Source organism: Cheilinus undulatus, linkage group 14, assembly GCF_018320785.1.
Source record: "Cheilinus undulatus linkage group 14, ASM1832078v1, whole genome shotgun sequence".
In the NCBI taxonomy this organism is placed as follows: Eukaryota; Metazoa; Chordata; class Actinopteri; order Labriformes; family Labridae; genus Cheilinus; species Cheilinus undulatus.
Window position 1 is genome coordinate 28,558,343 of NC_054878.1, and position 26,180 is coordinate 28,584,522.

At 40.4% G+C, this 26,180-nt stretch overlaps 1 protein-coding gene across 3 annotated transcripts in view; it reads right to left on the reverse strand.

The window, feature by feature from the left end:
• Nucleotides 1-1,551: 1,551 nt before the first annotated feature.
• Nucleotides 1,552-26,180, reverse strand: part of grm1a (glutamate receptor, metabotropic 1a) — a 55,841-nt gene continuing 31,212 nt past the window's right edge. The window contains exons 4-10 of one of the 3 annotated variants that reach the window (XM_041804711.1): nucleotides 19,609-19,844; nucleotides 19,391-19,399; nucleotides 18,091-18,337; nucleotides 15,189-15,357; nucleotides 12,177-12,303; nucleotides 6,620-7,556; nucleotides 1,552-4,413 (exon numbers count right to left, since the gene is read on the reverse strand). In XM_041804711.1, the coding sequence (XP_041660645.1) occupies nucleotides 3,600-4,413; nucleotides 6,620-7,556; nucleotides 12,177-12,303; nucleotides 15,189-15,357; nucleotides 18,091-18,337; nucleotides 19,391-19,399; nucleotides 19,609-19,844 (2,539 nt within the window). In that variant the 3' untranslated portion in view covers nucleotides 1,552-3,599. The remainder of the gene's footprint in view (nucleotides 4,414-6,619; nucleotides 7,557-12,176; nucleotides 12,304-15,188; nucleotides 15,358-18,090; nucleotides 18,338-19,390; nucleotides 19,400-19,608; nucleotides 19,845-26,180) is intronic. The other 2 variants (XM_041804713.1, XM_041804712.1) reach the window with 2 other exon arrangements.

Consider the following 26,180-nt stretch of genomic DNA (forward strand, 5'->3'; position numbering starts at 1 on the left):
AGTTGACATATGTTCGAGGTTCCTCGTGTTGCAGCGATTACAGTAAGCATGATTACACGGTTTCATGATTACACAGTCATTTTTTGTTTATAAGCCACAGGTTTTTTTTACATTGAAAATGCCATTACCTCCTGAAATACTAAGGGCAGATGGACAAAAGAAATTTTAAAGCCCTTTTAGACCCAGGTAGTTAAAAAATAAGCATGTGTTTATTCTGCCTTAAAAGTTACATTCAAGCTAACATTTATGACTAGCTTGACAGAAGTGTTGATTTATTGTGTAAATGTTGTAGGTTTACATCAACACACCTTGTTCTTGCAGCTTCCTGACATTAAATTGGGAGAATTATTAAGTTTATTTTAAAAAATTAGGCTTGTTAATATAAACGCGTTAACGCTCGTGATTAATCTGGAAAGCTTAACGCATTAAGAAAATAATAACGCAATTTAATCATATGACTAAGTTTGACCACGACTTCCTGCGCCGATGTTTACGTCCCGGGGGTGAAAAGGTTAAAGGTCAAACGCAGCCAGCAGCGATGAGTAAGGAGACAGACCCAGGTCTGCTTCACAGCAAATTTAGATTTAAAAAGCTGCCTAATGGAAGTCTGGATGATACAAAAGTTGTGTGTACATACTGCGAGGTTAACTGTCTTTACACCGACGTGTGTGAAACACATTCATCTGGCGTGTCAGGTTAGCATCTCTGTTCTGATCTATTTCAAAATGGAAATACACTGTAAAACTTTTGAAATAAAATCAGAGTAAACTTCCATTAAGGGTGAGGGTAAGGGTCATTGTAACGGCTTGGACACCAAAAGTTCAAAGTGAAAAACATGACCTGCAAAACCTGATAACAAAATGTTGAATAAAGCCAATGAACAGTCTGCGTACAGGAAAAAAAGCTCACCCTCCATGACAACATCCTAACACAGAAAACATAGCTTATGTAACACCATGACCATTACTGGTATTTTGACATATTTCCAGTTTAAGCAATATTGCAATGTCTGCAATTTGTAAATTGTGATTTAATCTCACTTGCGATTAATTGCCTAGCCCTAACGATGATGCAAGAAAAATTCTGACATGCCAGTCTTGTTGAGTCGTGGTCATTGGGCGTCTTGGACTTGCAGTTAATAATGCCTCACTACAAGACCTTTCCTGAGCACATAATCAGGCCTGACATTTGACTTGAACTGTGAAGTTTGTGTAGAATTTGCGTAGTCTGAGCTGGCCTTTAGTGTAAATCTCTGCAATGGACTGCTCAGGAATCAGAGTGAAGTGACAGAGCGTGAGACATATTTCCCACCAAAAAGAGGGCTTTTGGCTTTAGGATTTTTGATTAGGATGCCTTGAAACCCCACTTTAGTATCCCCGATTGCCTTGATTGGAAACAACTTTGATCAAGCTTGACTTGTCCAGAGATTCCCTGGTCTTAAGTAATGGCAGCCAAGTTTTCCTAGTCTACTGTAGGCATTAATCAGTCTTCTTAATATAAATAGTTTTTATTTTACAGCATTGTTCATCTTGCCCAAAACATAAAGGCCTATTTCATCCTAGATTTGACAGTGTTAAACAGGTGGCACCCTTGTATATTTCACATTGGTTAAAATAATTAAACAACTTACACTATAAGAGACTAAAACATTTGGAAATACAATTGCACTATGTACTGTATAGGCTTATACTTTGAAATAATTGGCATTCTTATAGATAAAGAACTAAGAAACTTAACCTCAAGTAAACTACTTAAGTTTATAATGCAAGATTGAAGCAAAATTGAAACATGTATAACCTTGTTACAAGAAGCAACTAATCATTGGTTACTTTAACAACTGAATATTTTCAAGAGGATACAGTCGACTCAAGTTAGCTTTAAAAGTTACCCAAAAACCAAACACAACGCTCTGTGACAAGTATCTGAGGACAGTTTCAAAATGTATAAACTCTTTTTTTCTGTTGACATTCTAAATATAGAAACATTTATCAGTATTACAAACATACCACCTGTGTGAAAAACAAGAGATGGCTTAACAGTATTACAAACTTTTAAGAACTTGTACAAGTACTGTGTTTTCAATACAATGACACAGCAAACTCAGAAAACATGAGAAAATATCCACACGGCATGGAAAGCAAAAAAGTCCCCATGACGTTCCCCATCATGCTTGTAAAAGTTGTTCTCAGGGTTATTATGAGTGAGCGTAAACTGAATACACAACGTCCGACCATCTACAATCACACTAACCTGTATCAGCTACATCGTAAAAATTGAAAGCGGAGATGTAGGTTGATATCAACTGTGATTGGCACATTATTTCCACATCATATATCATACAGCGCAAAATTTAAGCAGTTACGTGATCATGTTTTGTGATGAGCACGCCTTGCGACACATAAAAGTAATATCCAACCAACTTACTGCACTTTTCTTGTAGTAAATCTCTGTAATTTTTAAATATGGTCCGATTACAGAAAGCTGAGGTGAAAAAAAATCATGAGAAAAGGCAAAAAGCAAAGAGTTTGTTGCAGACCTGCACATGTGCAGCAGAGAATAACAGCTAATCAAAACTGGCATGAAACGCACTTGAGCTATTGCAGTCCCCAGAGCCAGATATGCCACTGGTTCTATCTTACAGTGCACAAACAGTATTTACACTCAGAATTCTGTTTCCATTCCCCTCAAAATGCAGTGCCACAGCTACATCCTTCATTGTGATTCTTGATGTAGCTTAAAGGTATAATATGCAGTATTTTTAGCATTGATATAGACCATTAAGTAAAATATTGTTGAGCAGTGACTCTCTCTGGGTTTGTTGTTCTCAGCTCAGTGTTCACACTGATATAGCGATGCTTCTTTCAACTTATTTATCTGTCCCGCAAAGGCTTAAATATGTTCCTTAATGTTTTTGTTGTGTATTTGTGAACCTCTCCCATTCTAACCATTAGGCCACCACCACCTTGAGGAAGGGGGAGCCACGCCTGATCAGGGTTTGCTGTTTGTACTGACATATTGGTGGAGTTTAGTCACACGGAAAATCAAGGTACTTAGTACAAAGTGAGGAAAATGTTAAGATACTTTAAAGAAATAAAAGAGGCTGCACTCTGGATGAAAAACAGTGACAAATAGCTGCATTTGGACCAATCAGGGAGAGGAAGTGATGTGCTGAGGGGCATTGGGGGGTTGGCCCAAGAACAAGTTTTGTTTTGGTCAAAGAGACTTGTGCTTAAGTGCACCATCTAGTGGACATCTACTCTAAAAGTGGCATATTATACCTTTAATCCATCAAAATTTGGCATGAGAGCTGACTAGATTTGGCACTGTTCCCTGCTTTACATTATACAGAAAGGCTCTGTGATTAGACAGCCCTTCAGGAAAGGTAGCACTCATGGATGATTCCTAGTGTACTTATAATTATGATTAATCCCTTACTGATAAAAGCAGGATAATAAATACAAGGAAGCAAATGAGAGCCCAAAAAACAAACATTAGAAACCTTAGATGATAATAAAATCATGTTGTTGTAAAGTATGTCTCTGTGTTAACATGTAATTGTGCCTGTTTGATGTGTATGTGAATAAATGCCAGTGTTGCTCTCACAGTGTTGAGGAGCTGTGTGCAAAGTCCTGGAGGATGTTTGAGGTGTAGATTGAGCGTGGAGGGCTTCCGAGCATTGACTCCAAGGCGGGGGAGCCGCTCAGAGAGTCCCCCGAGCATACAGAGTCTCTGAAGGGGGAGGGAGGCGACAGAGCAAGGGAATCCTCAAGAGTTGGCTTGCTCTGAGTCAAATCCTCACTGTCCCCGTCCTCCTCATCCCCCTCCTCCTTGGCATCATAAATGTAGCTGTGTAAGAGGTCCAGTTCCTCATCCTCAGGTCCCTCTCCCTCCTCATATGCCCCCACCTTTGGGGCCAGAGGAGGCTGAGAGGGTGTCAAGCTCAAAGGCTCGTTGGCAGGGAGTGTCTCCCTGGTGGTGTAGTCATTCAGTGCGGGGACGTTGGAGCTGTGTGTATCCACCACAGCCCCCTGTAAGCGCTCCGCAGTGCAGCCCATAGAGTTAGAGGGCAAATAAGAATCCGGTTTATCCAAGTTAGACTCCAACCTCCGTCCGGAGGAAGTCGGGGTCCAGAGGGGGCGCTGGGAATCACCCTCGTCGTCCTCCTCTGACAGGTTGTACAGAGGCTTAGCGCCGCGCGGTTCTTGTGAGGGATGGGGGTCTGTGCCAAGGTCGTGGGATGAGGGCTCACAACTGTGGGGGTCGGGGGTGTTAGTTAGGGGCCTGATGACCGCCGTCTGATTCAAGCCGGCTTCCTGTTTCCTCACATGCACAGACAGTCTGTGCCACACATTCCCCCCCCTCGGAGGGTGTCTTGCACCTGATTCAGACCATGACACAGACTTGCCATTAGAACTATGAATGAGATAAAGACCCAAGTTACTAACACAGGAAACCAGGAGGTGGTTGCAGGAAAAACATAAAAAAACACAGTAGCAACATGACACAACAGGGCAGCAGCATTTCAACATTTCTGATGCATGTTAAAATACGTTCTAATCACACAACAGTAACAGCTATGCTTAGGAGTTCACTTGTGCTCTAAGTAACAGGCGATTCATAATGTGCTGAAGACAGCATTATGATCTTCACTGAGCTAACAGAATTAAGGGTCTGATTCCTCATTTCTAAGCTAATCACTTTAGGTAAAATGGGGCACATGCTTTTGGAATAAGTCTGTCAATCTGAGCCTGAACTGGCCTGAAGATGAGAGAGTTCAGAGCAGAATAGACTAGGTCTGGCTCTGATGTGATTAGTTAGGGAGATGGCAAGGGGAGAGGCATTCATGCTGAGAAAAGTTAAATGTGAGGTTAATTCAGGATAGACCAAAAGCAGCAGGGTGCCAGTGCTCCTTCTTGGAGGGCTGCAGTGTCAAAAACATTAGATGATGCAGGAAATTGATCCTAAATAGCTGAACATCCTAAGACCTTTGAGCTGAAAGCCAGCCAAAAAGAAAATTGTTACTTGCTCCTCCATTGGTGATAAATTGGAATCTCGATTTGATACAGTAGCTTCAGAAAACAAACGAAACTTTCTACAAAAAAAATCCAGTTTCTGTGGTGATCATTGACCCTGGTTGTATTGAATAAGACAAATATCAGGGACTTTGTTGACAGTGCAGCTCTCCAGGAAAAAGTCAAATCACACCCATGCTTTAACATTAGCCAGCCTGGACACTTGCAGACAAAATGCTCTTCTTTTGATAGTGTTAATAGGTTAGAGGATTTATAAGGCTGCATAACAAGGGTCAGAGACAACATGTAAACATATTGGGATCACTGTCACAACCTGCCCCATGTCTTACTTTAGACACCTGTCCATGTGTCACTGCTGTGGATCTCAAAACAGTTATATGCAAGTCTCATATGTAGCTTAAAAGTGGGAAAACTAGACTTTAATAATAATAGAGATATACTGAAATTGCTAAGCAATGCTTAGAGTTTTGTATTGAATTAGCTTCTTTCCACGATTATACTTCACTCTCAGGGGGAGGGGGATGCGTCACATTTATCTATGTTTACTGCCTTCTTTTCTCAATTATTCTACCACTAAGTTTGCCTAGATATTACTACCTAAAATACTAAAATCAGACCAATATCATGCTTAAACACTCAAATATTTGTGTAGTATTGTTAAAACAACATGTACATGCTACTTGCAAGAGATGAAACTATACCCCCCTGTATAGTCAAAGCAATACAAAGAACAGTTTAAATCTACTGGAAAAAACGTGCACTGCAGTTCTCCTTTGTAACCAGTTAGAGGATACTCTTGACTTCTCTTGTTGAATAATCGTAGCTGAAGAAGACAGCAGTCAAAACAAGGAAAAGGATATTTGCAGTTTTACTCTCAGAGAATTGAAATGAAAGAATAAAATATGATTGCATCACATTTTTCTTGTCAAATTTAAAACTTGGGGGGAGCTCGTCGACCAGGGTGATCTTGGTCAACCAAACAATCGACCAATCGAATGGCAGCTGTCTACCCTAGTTTAAACATTTCTGCATATACCTGCACGGCTTTGCGTTTGTGACTTTTAGTTAAAGAGAAACTTTCCACTTATGTATTTTGTTACCAAAATTAAAAAAACTGTAAAATCTCATCTCGTCTCATCACACCCCTAGTAGTTAGGTATCAGATACCAGCATTTAGTTGATTGGACAAAACAGACACACTTCATACTGTTCATGCTACATTTTTTGATGAAGACTGATATTTGTCAACTAGGCTGATATCTGTTACCCTACAGGGAGGATAGAAGACTGGTGGTACTATCAAAAGCCACGCTAAGTAAACCAGATTGAAAGGCTATGGTCCCGCGTTTCACCACGTTCAAGATTTTGCTCAATTTTGGCTGTTCTTAGTATACATTCCTTAATTTTTGACTCACTGATGGGTCTGAGTTTAAATTAGTATTCAATCATTTTTTAAAATAGTTGCCTTGGAACACCCTTTTTATTTTAGAGCTGCCAAATCTTTGGACAGCTTGTTATGCGTTTGAGTGTTTAAGCATTTATTAACTCATAATCCAACAAGAAAACCAACTTGAAATGATACTCACTTGGCATTTCCAGATCCAGGCTTCTTTCGGCGGAACATATTCAGGAAGCTGTTGCTTCCACACTGAGCTGCTGACTTCCCGTCTCCCACATGCATTCTTACCACATCAGATGTGGTGAAGGCGCTTCGGACGTTCCTTTCTGGTTTGGCAATGATAATGTACATCTTAGGTGTGAACATGCAGCCCAATGCAACTGTCACACTCAGGCTGACGGAGAAAGACGTGGTTATGATCTTGTAGTTTGAGCCAAAATAGATGGGCACAAAGGCCAGCCAGATGATGCAGGTAGTATACATAGTAAAGGCAATATATTTAGCCTCGTTAAAATTGGCTGGGACGTTCCGCGTCTTAAAGGCATAGTAGGTGCAGCTCATGATGAGCAGGCCGTTGTAGCCCAGTGGTGCCACCATGCCTAAATTGCTAGTGTTACAGATGAGGTAGACCTCACGAATGCTTGGGTAGGACTTGATGGGCTCAGGGGGCTCCAGAATGATGAGTGTGATCTCTAGAGTTAGCTGCACACTGATCAGCATAAAGGCAATGATCACCTGGGCCCAGGCGCTCATAAAACGGGGCTTCCTGGTGCAGATCTTCTTCTTGCTGCCTGCCAGGATTCGGGCGATGCGGTTTGTTTTGGTCACCAGAGCAGAGTAGCACATGGCAGACGACAGGCCGACAAGAAGTCGCTGTAAGTAGCAGGAGGCCACCGTCGGACGGGCGATTAAGGTGAAAGGACAGATGTAACCAAGGAAGATGCCTGCAAGGATGATGTAACAGAGTTCTCTGCTGGAGGACTTAACCACAGGAGTGTCCCGGTACTGAATGAACACAAAGGTGACAAAGGAGGTGATCAGGATGCCCACACAGGAGAAAACCACAGCCACAATGGATTCCACATCGGCCCAGTCAAGATACTTCAGAGGCAGGGGCTGGCATCCTGAAAAGAGAAGAGATGTTGGATCAGTCTCCTGATGCATATCTCTGTGAAAAGGCACTTTAGGACAAGTGAAAAAAAAATACAATGGGCTGAAAGATGTACACCTGGAGATTATCTGATACCATTCTTTTTTGATCTGTTATTGAGCTTGATATCTAGACTTCAGTACCAGCAATTTTAAATTTCATAAATGAGTCGCTCTGGCTTGATGGACTGATGGAAACCCAAAACCCTTAAACAAGCTGTGCAGCTTCAAACAAGTATGCACCTGTTAACATTAGTGAACAATGCTTATGTTGGTCACAGCTAAGCTTACAATACAGTGCATTCAGAAATTGTTTGACCCCCTTCACTTTTAAAAAATATTGGAGTGTCCACCAATAGTATTCTAGGTTTTAAATGTAGAATTTCCAGTGAGTGCCCTAAGGGTTAATTAAATGACAGCATAGGTAAATCTATTGACTTCTCATTATTTTTCATTTCAATATTCAACCAATCAGTGTATTCATCCAGACTGATGGATTGTCAGACCTATCACCTGGTGTCCTTGCTAGTACTGATACCACTTTTAAGGCTGAGTGAGAGGGGCTTTTTTAAATTCCTTATCCCTTATCATGAGAGAAACACAGGTTTGGAAATGCAATGAAGAAAGGTGTGTAGCAGAGATCAGTCTTCGGAGATGGCTCCAGATGGCTCAGTAGCTGATTAGGTGTGCCATCATACAAAGTCATGTAACCAAATACTGTGTGTAAGTGTGCCAACTGTGTCATAATGCACTAATGGGAGGGAAGTGACATGTTGCCAGCTTAATACGCCATAAACTGCATGCTGCTGATAATAGCATTACTCTTTCTGCTATCACAAGCCCAGCCATGCACACAGGAACCCTCTCTGAGGTATCAAATCATAAGGAATTTTGAATACCTCAAGAAAGCTAGACTATGTCAACATAAGTAATGTAAAAAACGAAAAATGCAAAGCAGTTGTTGCACTATATATTTATTTTAAGCACTTCTGCGCAAAAATACATGAGAGGAAAGTGTCTGAAGCTCACTGTAGTGATTTTAGACCACCTACCCAGCTTGGCTACACTGTGTGCCAACAGACAAGGGTGGCAAATATGAAAAGCATGTATCTGTAGCTTATACAATTCTTACACAATCCTCAAATCCCTTATTCATAAAGCTTTCTTATCTAAGCCTTCAAAAGACTTGAATAATTCAAAAACAAAGCTCACCTTCCTGCTTTACACAAAGTTATGGTAAACTTTGCAGATAGTAAAAAAAAGATATGAAGTGTTTAAATGAGCAAATGAGTGAACATATGGACATCACAGCCTCCCTCTATGACTAGGACACCAACTCTCTCTTTTAGTATTCTCCAGATAGTGACATGTAATGAGAGAGGAGGGAGAGTTTTTTCCTCGACACTGCCGAAATGTATCCCCAAGCCTCTCATGTCAGTAATAGGATTTTACACCTGGGAACGGAGAGCTCCTCTCAACTCTATAAATCGCTGTCAAAACAACCCCTGGGTCAAAACCAGGCAAGGAGCAGGGAGGAGGGAAGTGAGCGGCGACACTTATGTGGAGAGCCGAGTGGAGGTAGCGGGGTCAGAGTATACCTGGATGATGAACAGCAGAAGTGAAAGGAGGTGTCAGGGTGTGAAGTATGAACAGGGAGGGTGAATTTAGCTTAAGTACATGTAGTCCAAGGGAGAGGATGTGTGCTGTGTAAGTGAGATTGGTGTTAAGGGATAAAAATGTCTGGAAAATGGAGCAGGCAAAAGGTAAGTTACCTGGCAGTTAAAACATGAAACTAGAGGTATCCTACAACACAGCCTAAAATGTGGTATCTGATAGCAAGTATGCCAGGCAATTCATTGATCCACTGTTTTTTTTTTTTTTTTAAGATTTATCTTTGGGCTTTTTGTGCCTTTATTTGATAGAGGAGGACAGTGGATAGAGCTGGAAATGGAAGAGAGAGTGGGGAGAGACATGCGGTAAAGGGCCACAGGCCAGGCCAGATTCGAACCCGGGCCGCCTGCACATGAGTAGCACCTTAGACCACTAGGCCATCTGCGCGTCCTGATCCACTGTTTTAACCAAACATTTAAAGTAAAATTTAAACAACCAGGCCAACTCACATCTACGGGCAATTTTAGAGTCACCAGTTCACCTAACAAGCATGTTTTCGGAGCGTGGGAGGAGTACCCAAAAATTTGCAAATAAATGTTCTTAATTGACATGAAAAACAAAATAATTTCAAAGCAAATTTGCCCCAAAAATTTCAAATCATATTTCAATTAGAAACACATTTCTCAAACTTCCATGAAAAAGGCCTAAAAAATTCAAAACAAAATCCTCCAAATGTCCAAACAGATTCCTTTAATTCCCATGAAAATGCCTAGAAATTCAAAGCACATTTCATTTCATTCCTTGAATGAAACTTTCCACAATATACAAACTTATATATGAGATATAGCAAAGACATCCAGCCCAGATCTGACTGACAGCTGGCACAATTCATCCTGGCTGTGCCAGTTTTTCACCAGCTTTGGGCCAAAAATTAACTTGGTTTCCATTTATCTGGACTTTTTCCGGTCCAAAACTGTCACAGAGCTGTTGTATGACTCCACACCGGATTAGGCCATTGTGTTAAAAGACACTGGGGCGGACCTGTTTTCCCAATTTGGACCAAAATTAGGGTACATTTGGCCCCTACCTGGTCCAGTCACATTTTGCTATCTGGGTCAGTAGTGTGTGGAAGAACCATACACAGCCACAACAGCCTGGCACCTCCTCCTTATGCTGGTCACCAGCCTGGTCAGACACTGCTGTGGGATGACATCCCATTTTTCAACCAGCATTTGTCGCAAGTCAGCCAGTGTGGTTGTGTTGGTTATTTTGGCAAAGCACGCCTAAGCTGATCCCACAAGTGTTCAATGGGGTTGAGGTCAGGACTGCTGGAAGGCCATTCCATCCTCTCCACTCCCAAATTCTGGAGGTAGGCTCTGATGAACCCCACTCTGTGAGGGCAAGCGTTGTCATCTTGGAGGATAGAATTCAGTCTCATACTGTGGAGATATGGGATTGCCACTGGTTGCAGAATCTCATCTTGACATCTCTCTGCATTGAGATTGCCTCCAATGATGACAAGCCTTGTTTTTCCAGTGAGGGAGATGCACCATCACCATCACACTGCCTCTACCAAAAGATGTTACTCTGTCGGTGCAGCAATCAGCATAGCATTCTCCGCGTCTTTTTCATACTTTGATCCTACGATGCAGCTGCCGTAGGCAGAATCTGGACTCATCACTGGACATAACTTTCCTCCAGATGTTCAGGTTCTAGTACACATGTGGCCGACACCAGTGCAAACAGGCCTGACAGTGAAGGGCAGTCATGGCAGGCCTCCTGGCAGCCCTATGAGACCAGAGATTGACTGTGTGCAGTCTGTTCCAGATTGTCTGGGCAGAAAGCCGTCAGCCATATCGTACTGCAATCTGTCGAAGACAGCCTACGGTTCCTAAGTGCAGACAGGGTGAGGAAATGGTCTTCTTGGGCCGCTCACTTTGCGGCCTGTCTGACATCCCCTGTTATATGGAACTTGGCCCTTAGTTTGGAGATGGTGTAGGGGCTCACTCTAAATAATGCCACAACTTGGTTTTGAAGTTGCCCTATTGCACAGGCCCTGTCAAGATCAGTCAAATGGCATATTGATTCTTTGAGCTGACACCTATTGACCACTGTAGCAGGACCCATGATCACAGGGGCTGACAATCAGCCCCTGGGGCAGCAGAAACTCAAAACAAGAGTCAGTAGCAACAGCAGAATGAGCTGTTCGGCATTGGCAGAGAAGATTTGGCAAATTTTTCATGGGCACTATCCATATACTTAGCTCTGCTGCTCATCCCACAAGTGCATGTTCCTCACAAATGTGGCACCATTTAAAAGGGAAATAAACAGGCTTTCCAACAGTATAGGATATATTGTCAAGAGGCATTGTTATAATAAAGAAATAATCTACCAAACATAAATGTTCTTACTTTTTTGTGCTGGGTCTATGTTGTTCATCACCCCGTATTTAAAAAAAATAAAGGTTTGTAAATTCTGTTGATATAACCAGTATTCTTTCAAAACTGACACCATTATCATTATTGCACTACTATCTGAAGGATATGTGGTGTTGGCCAGTTCTAAAGTGGAGGAGTTACATCAATGTCTGCAAAAAATAAATTGTAGGGCTTTATCTGTAAATTAATGCACAGGTTATCCTAAAGACAGATATCTGTTTTATTATCAGTCTCTTATACATCATATATACGCTAACAAGTATTGTGAATCAGTGTTCTGATCAGCTGTTATCTACCTCGGTCCAAACAATTGAACTGTTTTAGGTGACTTATCTTGTGAGGAAAACAAAAAAACAGCAGATTTGGGCAGGGATTTAGCAATCATGTTAAGTATTTGTTTATCAATTCCACGTGGGTACTTGGTACCAGCTAATTCTTAAGTCAGGACACCAGTGACGGAAAATATAATGGAAGAACATCACCCCATGCTAATGTTGGTAAAGTCAATGTGGGTTCATTATGGTTTTTTTGGTTAGTTCGTCCTACCTGCCAGGTCGTCATCAGGCCACCATCCCAGCTCACATGCCTTGCAGGTAAACTCATCCTGGACGTACTCGTTGTCTTTGCATGTGGTGCAGATCCAGCAGCAGCTCACCTCGCCCTTCCTGATCACCTGCACACAGAGAGGCCACACATCAATGATAAGGCTCACACACACCTTTTATAAGCATTCATAACACTGATCAGCATTATCAAATCATGAGGAGCACATCATGCACAAAGCAGTCTGAATAAGTAATCAGCATCAAAGGGGTATCAAAGATGATGATATGATGGTGCAGGTTTTTCTTTTGTGAGCTCCAGACATGCTGTTGATAAATCAAGGCCAGCTGCATTGACTTTATTCTCCTAGTGTAGCTCTTTTCAAACTGTGATGTGGAAAGCAGGGTGATAAGTGGGGCAAGAAACAAAGCAGAATAGAGAGGGGAGAGGGAGCCGCCAGAAAAGAGGATGCACCCTCCCTAAGGGCGACTTAGAGTAGAGCTACTGTAGAATGAAAACAAATGGCTCCAGATGAAGCAAATCAGGGCATTTGATCAAATAAGCATTACTATCTACTGTCCTGAGCTGACTTTTCTCTGTAGTTCCACAGGTGACCTTTTTCAATCACGTTTAATTAGAGGGGATAAATATGTGTTGAATCAAGGCTTTACAAGGCGATATCATTCATGTAGCCTTTGATGAAATATTGAACTGATGAAGCAGAATTAAAAAATGTAGGGCAGAGTCAAATGGGGAAAATAACAAGTGTAAAGATTCACAGCTAGAAGGGTTAATCACATCTGCCAAGTGGCACAATTACAAGAAAAACAAGTTAGTTAAGACAACAGGAAATGAATCTATCTTTGCTTAGCTGATTTCACTCTCTCTGCTGATTTCAGCCATGCTAAGAGATACTGGGTAGCATAAAGCCAGATATGAACGTTCTCTGTTGATTCAGGCTTTCTGCTTGAAGATGTGTGTGCTTTCATAGAAATAAACAGCACTTAATTTCATGCTTCTTCCACAAAAAGAAGAAAGATCATCATCTGTCTGAATCCATAAAATAAAAAATGTAAGCATCAAAAAGCAAAACAAAACATGGCACTGCTGCAGCTTGAGAGGTTAGAGAGACTACATATTATTGTATAATATCAAAAGTCAGAAATTATTAATTTATTTAAAACTTTCATCATCTGGCAAACCCGTTATACTTCTCTTGTACGACAGTGATACATTTGATTTCAGCTGTATACAGTGCCTATAAAAAGTATTCACCCCCTTAGATGTTTTACCCATTTATTAATTTTATAAATCTGTCATAGTCAATTATTTTTGGCTTTTTTGGACAGAAAACAAAACATCCGAAATGTCATAGTGAAAACAGATTTCTATAAAGAAGTTTCAAATAAATACAAATATGTAATGTTATTGCATAGTTATTCAGTCCCTTTCAGGTGACTGATGTGATTCAGCAGAGGCCTAGCCAAATGGTGTTAGTAGTCCCACAATTAGTGAAATTGGAATCACATGAGCACAGTGAATGTTTCTCAAGTGACTGTAGTATGAAGACACCTTTGTTTAGAAGGTCCAGTCACACATTAATCAGTATTCCTGGCTACCATTACACCATGAAGACAAAAGAACACCCCAAGTAAATCAGGCAAAAGGATATTGACTCCTCTGAAGGAGTTACAAGCTGCAGCAGCTGAGATAGGAGAGACTCTGCATATAACAACTGTTGCCCGGGTTTTTCACCAGTCAAAGTTTTATGGGAGAGTGGAAAAGAGAGAGCCACCGTTGAGGAAACTCAGATTAAATCTCAACGAGAGTTTGCCAAAAGGCATGTGGGAGACTTAATGGTCAAGTAGAAGAAAGTTCTATGAGACCGAAATGGCGCTTTGTCGTCCATCAGACAAGACGCTATATTTGGCTGACACTAAACACTGCCCATTGCTACAAACACAACATCCTCATTCCGAAGCACGGTGGTGGCAGCATCATGTTGTGGGGATGCTTCTTGGCACCCAGCCCTGGAAGACTTGTAAAGGTAGAGAGTAAGATGATGCAGCAAAATATAGGAAAATCCTTGAGGACAATCTTGCTCTGTTTGCAAGACAACTATGGCTTGAAAGAAGATTTATTTTTCAGCATGACAATGAACTTAAGCATACAGTGAAAGCTACACAGTAAAGCCTTAAAGATAACAAGGGGAATATTCTGGAGTGGCACAGTCAAACCACAACGTCACTATGGCAGATAATTTGTGGCTGGACTTGAAAATGGCTGTTGACGCTGATTTCCCAGGCAATAAAAGGGTAAAACATCCAAGGGCTGAAAACTTTTTATAGGCACTTTATGATGAGCTCTCTCAGGTATGGATAGACCAGGTTTGTTTTGTTTGTTTGTTTGTTTCCTAAGATGAAACACTTCATCTCAAGTGCTTTTTGTCTTCAAAGTATGAAACCATCTTGTCTCATGCTGCAAATAGGAAATCAACACATTAAACTCAGTGTGCATGTTTTTCGTATATGACATTCTCTCTTGCATTATGGGTCCCAAACATGTCTGATAAAATGGACTCAGTGTGCCAAGGCCTTTAGTCTTCTTTTAAGTTGTTCTGTTTCAGTAAGACTTTGAAAGAACAATTTGTTACAAACACAAAAGTGTCTCATTTGTGTTGGTGTACTTGAAATTGATAAAGACCAGGCACTTTGTAAAAGCATTGCTTCTCTGCCTGGAGAAACTGCTTGCTACAATAAAAAATTAGCTACTTAGAGCAGAATGGGTGCTAAAGTATATCTAGTCTACTGCTATTCGATCTGCTTACATAAACAGTGGCAGAGTGTTAAATTGACACTTGAACATACTTTTGGATCATTCATCCAATCTCAAAGCCAATTCTCTCTGCTGTCAATGACAACATAATTTCATCTTTCAGTGTTTTAATTCTGAATTACAATGTCTTTGTTAGTTTGATGTGAAAGAATTGACCTCGTGTAGCGTTTGAATGCCTACCTTGATCTGTCCTTTGGAGCATGGCTCGCTGCAGACTGAGCGGACCATGTCGCTGCTGTTCATCCACAGTTTGTAGTCATCGATGCTCAAGATGCCCTCACTCCAGGAGCCCACGTTTAAGTAGTCGTAGCGAGAATCACCCACACTCTGGAAATTCATGATGTCATACCTGGATGGACAAAAGGAGCAGATGTTACCAGGAACAAGTTTATTAAGAAAGGAAAGGATAGAAATAAGACTTGATCAAAGAGTAGGAGAGTGAAATAAATGAGTAGAGAAGGAAAGAGTGACAGGTAGTTTAATGATAACAACTAAACAGCTTTTTCTCATCCAGAGTCACTTATACAGCTTACAACCCTGTTAGTGTGACACTGAGAGCTCATGTCAGGGTGCACTGTGGCCTTATTCTTATACTGATCCAGGATTTTCTCCACCTGACCTCCAGTTGACGGGGGAATGACACGGCTGTGTTTTCTCTCTGTCAAACGCAGTCTGTTGTTCTGCAGAGAGATGAAAGTGGCTACCATGGCAGACAATCCACTGAATCTGTTCCAGTCCAAACTAATTACATCCTTCTGTGTTTAAAATTGGTGCACATGTGCACTTGTGCATGTGGGCTAATGAGCAGGATGGTTCTAGATGGGAGAATTGCAAAGATTACGGCCAAGTAGATCTTTCAGTGGTACCACACAGGGCAGAGTGATGCTGAATGTCAGCACTGCTGTATGACCTTGCACTGAAGTTCAGAATAACAATAACATTGTATAAAAGAACCATTGTAACTGTTCCACAACTGAGCCACCCAACCATTCTCCAAACAGTCAAATATTCAGTGATTCATTCGAGAGCCTCATTTCACTGCCAATCTCAGGGTCAAACACCATCTTATGAAACAGGGATCATTCATTTGCAGCTATATGGGGGTGCTCAGTGTCTAATTTCACATAGATTTGCCTGTTTTTCTCCAAATAGACCATGACTCATTGTCTATATAGCTATAAATATCCACTTATTAATACCTTTAATGCAATTTTGAAAATAGCCCTTATATTTTAAGTCAGTCCCTCTTGCAACATAACAGATATACCATGTTCTAAAATGATCAAATTCATAATTTCTCCTTGCATTTTTCTTATGGTTTGGAAATTTTCTATTATAAAACTTTTCTTTCTTCTTTGTGTTACCGTTAAGGTGAAAAAATCCTTTAAATCACGGGCTTCAAAAAAATTCTACACATAAGATGTGTTCAATACATACACAGATCACCTTATCAGAGTCAGTATGTTAATTCAGTGTTACAACTACTAATACTTTGCTTTGGTTTTTCTTACAATAAATTGTTAATATAATGGTATTTAGGCTGTGTGATTGTACTAGTTTGGAAAAGGTCTGTTAAAGTGCGCATGGCTGTGGACAACAATTTAGCTGTAACCACCTCAGTGGACATTTGGAAACCTCTTCCTTAAATCACAATGTTTTTTCCACATTTTATTTGATTTACAGTGCCTATCAAAAGCATTAATCCCCTTGGATATTTCACCATTTAATTGATTTTATAATCAATCATGGCCAAAGAACTTATATTGTATTTTTTTTTCTTTTTTCTTTTTTTTTTCAAAAAAAAAAAAAAAATTCCACTCCAGAATATTCACCTTTTTGTCTTAAAACCATATTTGTGTAGCTTAACCATGTTCGCTGTATGCCTCAGGTCATTGTCTTACTGGGAAATAAATCTTCACCCAAGCAGTAGTTCTCTTGCAAACTGAATATGATTGTCTAGGATTTTCCTATTTTTGCTGCATTCATTTTACCCTCTACCTTTACAAGCCTTCCAGGGCCGGGTGCTGAGAAGCATCCCCACAGCATGATGCTGCCACCTCCATGCTTTACAGTGTGAATGGTGTATTTGTGCTAATGGGCAGTGTTTGGTATCTGCCAAACAAAATACTTGTCAGATGGCCAAAAAGCACCATTTTGGTCTCATCAGACCAAAGAATTTAGATCCACTTGATCATTAAGTCTCCCACATGCCTTTTGGTGAACTCTTGTCTATGAGTTTTCTTCAACAGCGGCTTCCTCTTTGCCACTCTCCCTCAAAGCTTTGACTGGTGAAGAACCAGGGCAACAGTTGTTGTATGAAGAGTCTCTCCCATCTCAGCTGCTGAAGCTTGTAACTCCTTCAGAGTAGTCATGGGTGTCTTGGTGGCCTCTCTCACTAGTCTCCTTCTTGTGAGGATGGCCTGATTTTTCAATAACCTCTTCTGTGTTACTTGGAGTTTTCTTTTGTCTTCATGGTGTAATGGTAGCCAGGAATGCCAATTAACCAGTGACTGGACTTTCCAGATACAGGTGTCACTTGACACTTGAGACACATTCACTGCATTCAGGTGATCCCATTTCACTGATTTTGAGACAACTGGCACAATCTTTCACTTTAAAGGAGGTGAATATTTATGCAATATTTATTTTTATTTAATTGATATCAGTTGATATATAGTACTTAGGGTATAGCATCCAAGGGGGTCAATACTTTTTTTTATTGTAACGCTCTAGCTTCCCCAAGTGCAAGTTGTTTGAAGGGCATTGCAAACAGAAATCTCTAGAGGCTAATGCCACTACTATCGCCAAGAACCTTATACAACCCAACTTCAGCAATTCTGCAATATCCCTTTAATATATCACATAAGATTCGTTTCAACTGATTTCTTAGACTGTGGTTTCTTTAAATGCACACACTTAGAGATGGAGAGTGGCTTGCTGATATTCATATTGTTAAAAATGTCACTGATGTTGTGTTCAATATCAGAGCTCATTGAATGGCCTTTTTCTGGTCAAATTATTTAATCAAAACCTTTTTTTTTTCTTCTTTTTGACATTCCTAACAGTCTCTTGATCTTCTCACCTTCCTGGAGTGTCTCCATTTTCATCGAAGTAAATCTCCTCCCCTGAGACTCCTCTGAAGGACGTCTTCAGCAGGTAGTCCAGCAGCTTGCTGCCATCGATCGGGTCCATGGCCTCGCAGAGCCCGGTCTTTCCTGGACACAGCTCTCTATGCATATCATGGAGGCCATGAGCCATGGCGTAGATGGCATTGATGACAAAGCCCATTTTACTATCCTGAACATAGTTTTCATGCAGACTCTCATTCCCTGTTAGAGAAAGAAAGAAGGCGGAAGGAAATTGAATTACAATTGAGGGCTGTTTTCAGAGAGCAGTTTTGCTTCAGGATAAAAAAAAGATTTAGTGCGTTCAAAAATGCATGATAAGATGTGAACCACTGAGGATTTACTGCAAAGCAGAACCATATTTTGCAGGAAAATATACTGGCATACAAGGAAATCAATGCGCAGTGTTCAAAGGCTCAATAGGAAGCAGATGTGTGGGAAAATCCCAGGACTGGAGATGCAGTATGGAGGCACTTTCTCACAGTCAAACCTCACTGTTTTGGAGGATGGAAAGTTCTTAGTAAGAAGCAAATGTTTCATATTTAGTATCCTTGTATGAAGATATTTCTTAAATCATTTACAGCTTTAGCATTTCCTAATGTCTCATCAGGCAGTGCTTTAAAAGTACTGGTATTTATTGGCGTTGAAGGCGACATGCACATATAGTGTGAGTAGTCATCATTTTCAGGTGTTTGGGTGAACAGTGGTCAGGGTGAGCCATTCTTTGGTGCAGCTTTTGTGTAAAAGTATGAGCCCATTTTCTTTTTATCCCTCACACAATATCAACAAGGTCAGTGCTCAGCTGTTTAAGAGTCTGACTGATGCAATCCTCTCTTTGGCCGTGAGCCTTACAGCGTCTAAACATTTCGCCGTTCGACTAAGTTGCAGTTTGAAGACATTACAGAGCGTTTTGTAAGGGAGAACGTCAATCAGACTCTTTCTGTCTTTGAGGAGTTTAACAGAGTGCAGGTTCAAGTCTTGTTAAAGTCATCAGCATTGTAGTGGCTGGAAAAATGCACTTACCACCTTGGAGGTCTTTTGAATAAAGGAGATGTTTAAAAAATGTGGTGCAGAGAAAGGTAAAAAACAGCTATGACTCAGCAGCTCCAAGCAACAGTCATCGGAATTGATTCTATTTATCATTTAATTAAAAGCATGCTTATTTAAATGTGGTTTAAACTCTGTTGTGCATTAGACTGTAATGTTTTTACTGGATTTGTGGTGAGTCATTTTGAACAAGTCAAGAACTCAATTTACCATGATCACCTTTTTCCAAGAAAATGGAGAGTAGTCAGGGAAGAAAACAGAGGAAATACAGTTTTTGTCATTATTCATCAAAGTCCCCCTCAGGTTAAATTTAACCTTTTTAGTTCACAATATGAAAAGTGGAGGAACGCATGCATGTTCCTAATAATTTGTATCAAAAACTGCCCAACTCTCAGCTGCAAAAATAGACATTTCTCCCAAGTACCCACCAGTGCAGACTTTCTTGTAATTCTTGTTCTCCTGTGGGTGGCCTGGTAGGCGGCACTGAAAGCGGTACTGCCAGAACTCAGCGAACCAAGGGTTCCTGGTGTTGGTGTCCAGACGCAGCTTCAGGTAGTAGTCATCGAAGGACTTGACCACCTCTGATTGAAGTTTCATGGTGATTCCTCCCTCTGCTTCCTGCTCATAACCTTCCACGACCTCGTATCTGTCCGCCCATCCATCACTGCAGGAGACAGAGAGGATGAAGGAGGAACTTCAATAAAACCACCTCAGAGGGAGCGTATGAACATTATGAAACAGAATTTTTTTTAAATGGTGCCATAACTATGAGTGGTGGGTACTGCTAGACAGGGAAAATACATTAATGTTGACTGGTTAAGGGTTATAATTTATACTGAGCATTAGGTTCTGACTGACATTCCCTTTAAAATGATTACAAGTGCAACCAACAGATTCTTTTTTATGAACTTTATCTCATTACTACTTTCATATCCTGTCTTCAGAGACCAATGAAGAGGTTATAAATGCATGAAAGAGCACTTTTTTTGTTAAAATGAACTTTTTACTCAGCCTTTGTCACATTCTTACACATGTGCCATATTCCTTCCATTTTAAATGCTTGGAGTGTTCTTTTGTCTTCATGGTGTAATGGTAGCTAGGAATACTGATTAACTGGTGACTGGACCTTCCAGACACAGGTGTCTTTAAATCAGTTGAGACACATTCACTGCACCCAGGTGATCCCAGTTTCACTAACTGTGAGACGACTAGCACCAATTGGCTGGACCTCTGTTTAAATAGGTCAGTCACTTTATCATATATTTTATCTTACATATTTTAATTTACTTGAAATTTTTGTGAAATCAGTTTTCACTTTGACATTAAAGAGTTTTTTTTTTTTTTTCTAATACTTTTGAAATTTTTTTTTATAGGCACTTTATGTCACCTTTAAATGGCAGAGCCACATCTATGCAGAGGCACAAACTCATTTATTTTATTTAAATGAGCTCCTAAAGTAGGTAGACTAGAGACTTTACTCTTGTAGAATGTTAAATTAGCATGACAGCTCTAGTTGGAGGCTTATCTCAAGTCCACTGCAGCCATCCTCAATTTAAGAGGACGGAAATCTCAACAACAGTGCTTCAACAGTAATTGTAGGCTTTACACAATCCCTTCAGCTTCCTTGTTTGTTTACTTGTTTAACCCTTCGTTCAAGGCTTTCTACCCTACCAAGCTAATTTGGACATGCAGCTGGTCGGTGGGTCTTAAGAGCAATGGGGAAAAACTACAGAAGGGGACTTTGATGTACAAATTAAGAGATAAACAACTACAATATGAGACCCAAACTCAATCTAAATTCACTAAATCTAAGCTGTTGAGGGATCACAGTGACCCTCCTCTCTATCTGTAATCTCTGCTCTGGGCTATCGCCTTGAAATACCTGAGCTATTGACAGCTACGCACCAATTAGGTATGACTCACCAAGGAACCAATTACTGCGCACACATGGGATGTTCGCAGTGATGGATGACGACGTGTGTGCCTTTGTTTGCGTATGTGTGCAGGTCAATGTTTCTGACCTTTACGTCCACAATTACTGTCAGTCAGGGCAGAGCAGACATCCACACAAAGCTGTTGGAACGTGCGAAAGAAACTCTGTGACTAAGATCCTTTCAAAGTAAAAAGACATATAGGTTCTGTGGTGAAGTAGTCATGAGAAGAGAGCTCATGTCACCCAGGAGTTGTTAAAGTGTCTCATTCTGATCCTGACATCTATTCATTTTTTTCCACTTGTCTCCTCACCAGTGATGGCATGTCTAAAGGTGACCAGGCTGCCTGCTTTCAAGTAATGATAAAATCTCCTCACTGGCCAGTAAGACCAGAAACATTAATTTTTCTCATTAGGTGGCAGTTGTAATTGACTGAAACAAAAGCAGAGGTTTCTCACCCAGTAGAGATCTGACCGATAGGGGTCTGGTTACAGATTGTACATTTCTGACAGCCACTTTCACAGTCTCATCTGTGACTCTGTGTATCTCAAAAAGAAATGCCATAATTAGCTTTAGGTAAAGCTAACATAGCTAACGACACAATTAACGTTACTTCATAAGCCAGTGTATCTAAGTTGACTTTAGCAACACGAGCTTTAGAAAACGATAGCTAAAGCTATCCTAACCATGAGGTTTACATAGCTTCTTAGCTTTAGCTATGTAGCCAAATAGCTCCATTATCTATAGCTAAGTTAGCTTAGGTAGCGTGAGCTTTAGCAGAGGTAGCTACATAGATAATGCACCTACATAGCTTAAATAGCTGCTTTGTGAGCTTAGCTTTAGCTTCGTAAGCTGTGTAGCTCAGTTATTTATAGCTAAATTAGCTTTAGCAACATGAGTTTAAGCAAATGCAGCTTAAGCTAATGTAGCTACATACATAATGTACCTACAAAGCTTACACATCTGTTATATGTGCTAAGCTATGTTAGCTATGTAGCTACATAGCTATGTAGCTCCATTATCTATAGCTAAGTTAGCTTTAGCAACATGAGCTTTAGCAAAAGTAGAGAAAGGACAATATCAAGCACACAGAGCTACTTAAAAGCAATTCATGATGAGCAGGGGCCCGTTGCACAAAAGTAAGATTCAGAAATCTAGGATAAATGACTGAGCTGGGTTCAACGAATCCAAAACAAGAGCATCCAGGCTTAATTGGTTGCACAAGGACCAAGCCAGGATGAGCAGACACGGATTCATCAAGCCAGGTGAAACCAATCCTGGATTAGCGTGCACACGCAGTTTCCTCAAATAGACCCCGCCATCGATCACAGATTCACCGATTCACCATGACAACGAGAGCGGCAAACTTTTCCCCGTCGGAGGCAGAAATCCTCATGGAGGCTTACGAGGAGGTAAAGGACCAAATAAAAAAGAAAGGCAACACCACCACAGTTATTTAAAAAAAAAAAAAAAAAAAAAAGCATGGCAAAGTATCGCAGACCACCTGAATGCGTAAGTAGTGCGCAAATACACACTGCTCCGCTGAAACCATCACAATTACAATCCAAATAGTTAATTCACATCTCCATAAACGTAGCTGTACTCTGATTATGAATCATTTGAAATTGTAAGTGAAACCGACTGCAGATTGTGTAAATGTAACTCCATCAGATTGTAAAATCTTATCTTAGCTCCTCATGCTCCATGTTCCTCTGCTGTTTCATTAGCCCATACACTCTAAAAAATTATTCAAGGGCCAAGTAAATGCAACAGTTGTACTGAGATATTCTCACTTAATAAAATCAATGAACATCATTATTCTGAGTATTTGGGTTGAAATGATCAATATTCTTGAGGTAAACGCAAACATGAATCTTTGAGTGAAATCTACATATTTTAAATAAGGTAATTTAATTAAAAGACATGATGACTTGACCAACAGATTACATTTTTGCAATATCTTTAATAATTTCTGTGTGTTTCATTTATATATTTGAGTATAAACTATGAAAAGTAGTAAAAATACTGCTAGTACTAGTACTGGTAGTATATCTACTCAATATTTGAGTGTAATATTTTCTCATTGATTTTATCAAGTAAAGAGATGTAATATTTTTAGAGTGTATGTATGCAACTAGGCCAAAAAAATCCCCTTCAGGTGCTCATGAGGTGGATTTTGTGAATAGGAAATCCTTTCACAGCATTAATGCTCAGGTGAACGTGACTTTTTCAAATTGTCAATTAATGAATACTGTGCATTGCTTGTGATGTGAATTGATTGGTTTAAATAGTCTTCATCTTATAATTTCAGATGATCTCCAGTGCTGACTGTCTCATCAGCAATGTTGTGGCAAAGTGGCCTGGCTCGGTCCATGACTCCCGAGTCTTTCAGACCTCTGGAATCTATCAGCACCTATCACAAGGTGAGCCACACAACCTCTATTAATAACCACTTTTTACACCATGGCTGTGTCAAGAATGTCACTCTATTATGAGGTTGTGATGATGAGATTTTGTATTGACAGGTGAATTCTCAGGTGTGTTGCTGGGGGACAGGGGGTACGCCTGCCAGCCTTTTCTCCTGATACCATTCACAGATCCCCAGGAAGCACAGCAGGCCTACAATCATGCAAGGACAAGGGCCAGGATTGAAATGACCTTTGGCCTCCTGAAGGCACGCTTTCACTGTCTTCAAGACTTAAGGGTCAGCCGTTTGAGGGCATGTGACATCACTGTGGCCTGTGCTGTCCTCCACAATGTGGCCAGCCTGAGAAAGGAGAGGGCCCCCTGAGTGCCATCACACATGGACTGGGACGATCCTCCCATCTTCCCTGATGACGACAGTGGTCGGCTGGTCAGGGACCATTATGTGTTAAATTATTCTAGTAAACATGCATGCTTTAAATTTAAGTTAAATATGTGCTGCAGTGGCAGAGGAAGTTTTTTTTTTTTATCAAATTTAAATTGATATGGCCTCTTATGTATAATATGCTTTGATTCCATGCTTTCTATCTTGTAGAGTCACTGTGTGACTTCAGTTTTGAAAGGAGCTGATGGTTTACTTGCTTTGATTTATCCTTATTCAATAAAGGAACTTCGTGTTACTCTCTGATGTGTATTTATATTTATATGGTATATATAGTCTATGGGAAACTGTAAATTATCTAATGATTGCAAAATCATCTAAAATAATCATTCATCTAAAATAATTGAAATTTAATATCAGAAATGTTTAGATAATGACAGCGGGTCTAGTTGAATGTGATAAAATTGTGTAGTGGGCAGTGGAATAACTATTGGTTTTCATTTGTGGTGACTGCTGACTGAGATAAGGGATGAGATAAAATAGATCCTGGAACTTAGCCTGGTCTGGAGCAGGCTAGCTCCACAGAATAAATCTCCATGGTAACTTATGTCAAAACATATCCTGCTTTCCACTATCCTGCTTTTGTGCAACCAGATCACGGATAAGTTGAGCCAGGATAACCAAGACATCCCGGCTTAATCCCTTATCCTAGTTTTGTGCAGTGGGCCCCAGAAGTCCAAATTTGTAAACTGTAAATAGTAAACACAGGTGCGAAGCACTCTTCAGCCTTAATTTTTGGCCCAAATATGCCTTAACATTCTGCACAGTGCTGTAAGTCTAAAAATGATGGTGCACTGATGTTGCTCAGCTGATACACACTCAAAGCCTGAGTTAAAGTCTTTACTACAGTGGCCTCAGGCTAAACATTGGCTCTTGACCCTTTGCTGCATGTCATCACCACTTCAATCACTTATTATTTCCTGTCTCTCTTTGGCTCACAAAGGCTTACAGGGCCATAACAATAATATTAAAACGTGCCAGCCGACCACATGACAATTAATACGCAACATGGAGTACATAATCTTATTGCTGTAGCATTACATACATGTCACAACAACACTTGTGCCTTGAATAGCCAACATACATATCTATTTAACATGCTACTTGAATGTTTTCAATCAACAAACTATAAATAATGATGCTGAGTTAAGATCAGACCTATGTCTTGGTCTGTAGAGACATCCGTCTGCTATCTAGCTGTAATATTGGTGTATTTTAAAAGAGAACAGTTTTAACTATGTCATCCTTTTCTCTCTTCTAATTGAATTTTGAGTCAGAAACACGTGAATTTCATCAGTCCTGGTCACATTTCCCTCATTTAGTCCACATGAATACTCTCTCTGTCCCTCCCTCTCTATTCCACTTCATAAGGGAAAGCCACAAAGACATAATAGCCACATGTAAGATTTTGGGGCATTTATCTAACAAGTGTTTATCATATCCTTAACAGTCACTATATATTTTAGTCTTTTCAGTACAACCCAGAGTTTATCATATGTGCTCCAACAGCAGAGTAAAAACAGATGGGCTCTAGATAAAAAGAGAGGGGGAGAAGGGCTTTTCAACCCTCTGAGTGAATAATGCATCAGGCTTTGAAGACATGCTCTGCTGTTTTTTCACTGTGGAGTTTGGGTTGAAGTAAAATAACGTCTTCTCTTGTCGCTCTTCTCTCTCAGGATCGTTGCGCTGTCTGGTACAATTCCAAACATCTCATCAAACTCATAGGCCATCAGAAGGGCACCTAATGGGAGAAAATCTGATTTAATGTCACCTACAAGCCCCCAGATTCACACTGCATGTTGAAGAGTCCATTATTACGTAACCTGAGCCGGATGAGAAGAACGCCTGTTTAAGCTGATGTAGGAGTCTACGCAGCTCAGGTATGTTTTTAGGTTTATAGTGGCGGCGCTGACACACAAGAAAGTAAACACGTAATATTTTCAGCATTTTTGGACTCAGTCTTATCTTTCAAAGATGCATGCTTGTGACCCATGGCAAAATACACATCTATTCAAACAAAGAGGAAGGTATTGCAAGTGTATACACTCTAAAAAACACCCACCTTTTTATGGCAAGAGCTTACGCCTTCTTGGGACTCAACTATGGACCACAGTTTCCAAGTAACACTACGCTAAAAACCTAACAAAAGCTGATGTTCACATTTTGATCACACCTATGCAGAATTTATTAAGGAATATGTGGA